At 41.3% G+C, this 6,545-nt stretch overlaps 1 protein-coding gene across 1 annotated transcript; it reads right to left on the bottom strand.

Moving 5' to 3' along the window:
- Positions 1–2,451: 2,451 nt before the first annotated feature.
- Positions 2,452–6,275, bottom strand: LOC113020923 (protein Tob1-like). Its single transcript, XM_026165251.2, has 2 exons — positions 6,011–6,275; positions 2,452–4,728 (listed from the first exon to the last, which is right to left on the bottom strand). The coding sequence occupies exon 2, from the start codon at positions 4,496–4,498 to the stop codon at positions 3,479–3,481; it is 1,020 nt and encodes a 339-aa protein (XP_026021036.1). The 5' UTR covers positions 4,499–4,728; positions 6,011–6,275; the 3' UTR covers positions 2,452–3,478.
- Positions 6,276–6,545: the final 270 nt, after the last annotated feature.

Genomic DNA, 6,545 nt, shown 5'->3' with positions numbered 1-6,545 from the left:
AGCCGTCGTCAAAAATCTCATACGAGCTTCAAATATCCCTAAATCCCACAGTGAACCTCTTCCAAAACAAGAGTTTTTGGCAAATAAAACTCGAAATGGCACTACCTTTTGTCGGCAAAAGCCAAAGCACCACTAATCAGAAGACACAACTCACATCATGTGACGTTCAACCAGGTCAGCTTGGATTTATCAGTTTGCTCAGACTGCTATTGTAATGCTGTTTGCCAGCTTCATGCCCGACTTCGTATCTTAACTTACTTGACGTGACAACAGGTTTTATAGTTACTGATACACTGAAGTACATTGATCATAGTGTACTTATTTTTTTTTTTTGTCAGTTTATCATTTATTTTTTGTGCTGTCACTTAGCAATGAACTATGATGTCATCTTGTGGATTTTGCTCAACAGCTTTTTCAATGTTTCGCTTTAATTTCTGCTCTAATGATTTCCAGTGTTAACAGTTGCATCTTTTGCGGTAGAGGCATGGACTGCAAAAGAATATCCAATTTGTTAAAAGCCAATAAATTAATTTAAGTTACATTTACAGTTAACATAACATAGGAGCCTGATTAAAAGAAAAACAATGCTTATTAAAAACAAAACACGTCAGATGGACTTAGACTTTTCTGTCTGAGCTCTTCAATCAAATTAATCCATTTACAACTTGTAATCAAATGATAAGTAAGAAGCAACAAAAGTGCATCATGAAAGTCTAGGAAGTATGTTTGTCTTAGAAGGAATGACTTCGACATTGATTTTTAGAATCAAATGTGAGAAATAATTTAATCTAGAGCTGTAACATCAGTCAGTTCAGTGGTCCATCTATTTACTGACAACGGCCAATCGTGTGCATATTGTATAAGAGATATAACTGTGCTTTAAAATGATAAACTGACTGCCTTTGTGCATGTCAGCATTCATGATATGATTATTAGTAATCATTAACAAACTAAACATCACTTGTGAGATTGCATTTATGATTGCATGTATTTGCAGAAATAGCAAACCTAATTTAAACAAGTAGCAGAAAATAACTGACTGGCATTAGCGCACCTTTCCCTTTCATTCCAGCTACTGGACATCTCTGATCTCAACCACACACATTACAGTGACTCATGCTTTGTATACCATGACAAATCCTGGATAAAGAGGGAGCTGATATCACTAACGCCTCCTTTCTGCCTCTGTTGCAGGAGCTCCGACTCCCAGCCCCCACCCCAGTATTTTTGAGAATGACCCAACACTTGTGCACAAACACCGTGTCACGTACCAAGATAAACACACTCCCACCAGAGCCTGTATCAGCGGCCGAGATAAACCAACACACACGCTGAACTTTGCACTGCCTATCAAGCCCCGAGTGTATCAGGGGACATGCAGACAGACAAGCAATGATGAGGCAGCCCCAAAGGGACAAAGATATGTCAGCAGGGTCGGTGCTGGCATGATACAGTTCAGCAACCTCTCATCAGAACAAACAGCAGTGACGCAGCTCTCAGTAATGGCAACCCAGGCACTGATCCTTAAATCTGATGCATTTTTTAGTCCTAGACATCAGGGGTTTTTTCTATAATTACACGTCCATCGTTGTAAATATTCTAATTTATGTGGGGGTATCATCCGATTGCCTTCCCTAGTTTGACATTACCAAACTAAATTCAAATTCAAAACTGCAAAATGAGCTGAGCATCCAAAGACTTGAGTTACCTTATATTTTTTAGTGGTTTCTGGGCTTCAGTCCACTTGTTCTGTCTTAATATGTCTATTTACATAAAATGTTTTTTCCCTGCACCAAAAGCACCCATTACCAGCCCACATCCTTGAAGACACTGAGTAAAACGTAAATAATGAACATATCTTTCACTCGGTTTTTCAGTTTACACAGTTAAAGTGATGACTGATGTCCGCCTCATCACACTGATTATGCAGTTCTGCTTTTTCACTTGAACCACAAAATATGCCACATCATTTCTCTAATCTACAAGTGGGCATTTTCATCGTATCCAAGGTTCTTCTGCCTTCTATACACGCTGTGCAGAGTACACCTCAGAATCCAGTTGACTGGTTTATCCTGCCTCGACTTAAATGTGAGCCTAAGCTAAGAGGTTATCAGGGTAGACAGAGTCACACTCGCATTAAACGTGTGTGCAATGGCACTTGGCCCAAGTCTGCAGGGCGTGAAAAAAGAAAAAAGTGCCAAGAGCTAGCAGTGTTGCTTGTGTACTGGCATATCTGCGTTACAGGCAGAGGAAATAAAACAATGTGTTATGAAATGTCATGTGTAAGAGCAACTTTGTTCCTGAAACTATGTTGTAGACACGAAACCTGCAATCTCTAACTTAAAAGCACTATTCATGCTCGCTAATGACATGGCTACGCACCAGTGACTTCAGTGCACTCGCCTTCACCAACTGAACCACAAAGACCAACGACAAAGTGAACCAGGGCAATTATTTTCAAGCTTTTTAATACAAACTTAATAAACCATCAGTCTCTCTTAACATGTAAGACACTGACTCTGAATACTTTGTTATACCGTTTGTTTTTATCAAGTATTGCACAATGTAGGTACAAAATTAATATACGATTACATTTTGTCCATGATATAGCAAAAATCTTTTAAACTCTTAACAGAAAATACAACTCTCATGTATTTTTTTTGAAAAAAAGAAAGAAAGAAAGAAAGAAAGCAAATATTCTTATATCCCACCACTACGGAATATTCTGTACACAATCTTTAGGATAGTCAATTTTTTTACATTTTTTTTTTAAATGATAAATTCATTTTTTATTTCAATAAAAAAGAAAACATAAAGTTGCTGCAGCCATCACAGATCACTGGAGTAGTAAAAAGATATAAATGCAATACCATGTCGTAGAAACAATAGATACTCTGATATTTTACAAACTCTGTACTAAATTAAATTATACAATTAGAAAAAGACCAGGAAATCCCACTTATTTATGCCAATCTCTTGAAAAAAACAAAACAAAAAATAATTGGCGATGTCCAGTTATGTTTAAATACTGAAAAGAGGCCATGACTTGTGTTGTTTTTTTTCTCTTTTTTGTCTTTTCATATATATATGTATATATATATATATTTTTTTAAACAGTCACATAAAAAAAATATTTTGTGCTTGGTTGGCAAAAGAAATAACAATGATGCATGTTGAAGTTTAGGTAACCAAGCTTGGACATTTTGTACTACAAGCTTCATTAAGGAAAAGAAAAAGGTATAACTCAAGGGGGCAAAATAATTCACCCTCGGGCTCATGCTCTTAGACTCGTAACAAAGATCTTACAGGTGACAAGTCACTTTTTCCTTTTATACTTGACATTCTGTTCTTGTTTACTTTTTTTTAATTTTTTTTTTATTTCTGTTTTGAAATGTGCATTTGTGTTTGTTTCCCCCCATCACATTATCTCTGGTCGTTTCTGTATGAAGTAGTAGCTTAAGTAGTACCTTCACGTGTACTAGTTGGCCATAACTGGCTGGAATTGCTGGTTAGAATACTGCATGTTGCTCAAGCTGAAATTCAAGCCATCCATAAGCGACTTGTCATTAAGGCCACCGTAGGCCGCAAACATATCAAAGGCATTGCTGTACTGCAGCGGGCTGAGGCTGAGCGAGCTGTCGCTGGGGAAAAGAGCACTCTGGCTGCCCTGGCCCTGCAGGCTGGGGAACACAAATTCCTTGGCATTGGGGGAGAGTGCCGAGGGCTTCTGGTGCTGCTGCTGCGGCGCGCCGAGGCCTAACCCGTACAGAGAGTGCATGGAGGTGGAGATGGCTTTCTGTTTCAGGAGACTGTTCACATTCAGGCCCAGGTTGGTGGGAGAGGTACGTGCCACCTTGTTCCCAGCACCACTGCCGCCATTGTTGCGTCCACTGCTCTTCATCTTAGTGGAGCCAAACTTGGTGGCAGCAAAGGTGGCTGTTGTGAAGGTTAAAGGCTGCGTGGAGCGGGGCATAAAGGTGGGGCTTACTGCTGCCGAGTGGCCAAAGGGTGGGGAGGGCGAGCTGGAACCCGGGGAGGCACCATTCACAGGCTCATTGATGGGCATGAAGACCTGCGCGTCTGGATTGAAACTGTTCTTGATCTCTTTGTCCAAATCAAGTCCCACATTGCTACTTCCACTTTCGTTGCTGTCGTCGACGTACAACACTTTGACGGGCCCCTTCTCCCCAATCTGGTAGGACACCTCATAGGGGTCAATCCACACACTGAGGTCCTGGGGAAGGTTGTTGCGGACATCTTCAATGTCCAGCCCACTCTCTTTGGCTGCCTTCTCCACCACGGGGTCAACCTTCTCCCCAACGTGGATGCATCTGAATCCTGAACCTTTGTATGGCTTGTCCGGGTACCAGTGTCCTTCATATTTCTGCTTCAGCTGCCGCTCCAGCTCCTCGCCAAAAATGTTGACTCGCCGCCTGGGCAGCTTGTTATACAGGTATGAGATGATGAAGTTGAGGGCTACTTGGATTTCAAGCTGCATAGCTAACTGCTGAAGTTTACCCGATGCAACAAGATTATTTGTGTCTGACCTTGAACGTATCCACTGGGTCTGCTTTGTTTATCCGTGTTTGGCAGCACAGCTGCTCTCTCCAGTCGGGATGGCAAAAGTAACCAGAACTTGGATGAAACAGGTTGGGGAAAAAAAAATCAAAATCAGAAGTGCTGGTTTTGTGTAAGTGGTGTCCTTCCACAGGGTGTGATATTTTTTTCCTGCAAGAATTAAAAGTGGGGGAGGGACAAAACACATGTATAAGTACATGAAAATATATTTGGAATGATCATGCAGTATGGCTACACAGCTAAAACGAAGGGAGGAGGGTGCTTTAATTATTAAGCATTTGTTTTTAAAGCAGGTATGTTGTACTGTGACCATTTGAGCTCATAAATATGTAGGCTGTAAGCCATAAGATGGCCAACCAAAGCAGGATCTTAAAGGTAAAATAAACCAGAAAAGAGGAATATACAGAATATATTCTAATAATATGAATATATTGACATAAATAAACAGAAGAGGCACTACAGCTGGGCTATACTGTTGTCAACCCTGCATCTAAATGTCAAGAAGTAGGCATCGTGCACATTAACCTCACACTAGGACTGAGAATCCTATTACATAATAGGCTTCTAGATATCCTCCTTACAGCAGGAGACAGGAAAACTACTGCGGGGTTACCGCATTTCATTATCTAAAAAGGGTAAGCTTGACTTAGTGACTGCTTTGTAGATAATACCTAATGGTGGATAAGTTGGCAAAGAAACGATCCGGTTGGATTTCAGGCTTATAACCGTGCTACTGGGTTGGTATGGTATGCATACGGCACAGATTAGTCGAAGCAGTGTCGCCGAACAACCTGTCTGCGCCCATGTTTTGCGATTTTTGCGAAAGGATTTAGCCATTAAACATTTACTGAAACGAAGGCTGGATGCAGGCAGCACAGAAATAGCCCTCTTCTACCGAGAAGAGCTAGACAGAGAGGGTCTATAGGGAGTCAGCCTGTAGAGGCTGCTGAAATGCCCCAGAGTGGATTATTTTATTTCTCAGAGGGGGAAGCTAGCCCACACTGGAAAATAAAACCCCAAAAATCTGCAGTGTCTACACCTCACTAATAAAGACTGGTCGCAGTTGTAGCTACAGGTCTTGGCTGGTGTTACAGTAAGAAAGGCATAATATTGCAGAAACTGCAGCGCACAGGAACAGACTGTACTGACACTAGAAAAAGGCGATACAATAAAAAAATAATAACGGGCTGCAGTGAAAATTCAACACCACATCGGACTCATTTCGAGTCTGTGGAGGTATCGCTATGTGCTTACATAAGAATAGAGAAAAAAAGAGCACACACAGCCTATATACACCCCTCCCTAACTTCGTGAACTGACGCAGCAGATCAGCTTATAGTTAAGTACGAATAGAGCTACAGTACAACTAAGAGCAATAATAAAGACAGCGACACACACACATTAGCAGAAACAAGAGAGCTGGAGTACTTACTTTTTTGTAAAAAATAAAGATTCTCAGTAGTTCTGAAGTACCGTTAGTTAGTGCAAATAGGAAAAAAAAAGTATAAATACTTTCTTCACATATAATAAATTATCAGCGTTACAAAAAAGTCTTCCAGTACACGTAGATTTTTGGAGGATTGGCGTTTACGGTTTTTTTAAGGTTATTTTTCGGTTTTTTGTTTTTTAGCTCTCCTCTTTCAGCAGGCTTGCAGAGTAGCTCCCTCCTTTCTCGGGAGTTTCGCAACTTCGTCCTCTTCTGATACGGCGTTGCTCGTATTTATAGCTTTCCTCCGCCATGGGCACGAGGTAGGCGGTGATGCGGTTCCAGAGGTCAAAACAATGCAAGCGCCTGCGATTGGTCCGCGGCGGGAGTCCCGCCCTCTTCGTGACGCCCGAGGCGAGCACTGATTGGCTGATCGGCGCTGTCAAACTCGGACAAACGGTCCTGTGAGACGAGAGACGCCTGTGATGAGGAGTTTGCGTCAGAGATAACCTAGGTCTGTGCTGACAGCAAAAGGCAAAAG

Source organism: Astatotilapia calliptera, chromosome 4 (genome assembly GCF_964374335.1).
Source record: "Astatotilapia calliptera chromosome 4, fAstCal68.1, whole genome shotgun sequence".
Lineage (NCBI taxonomy): Eukaryota > Metazoa > Chordata > Actinopteri > Cichliformes > Cichlidae > Astatotilapia > Astatotilapia calliptera.
Note: the sequence above shows the minus strand (reverse complement) of the source record. Positions and strands in the feature narration are given on the sequence as shown.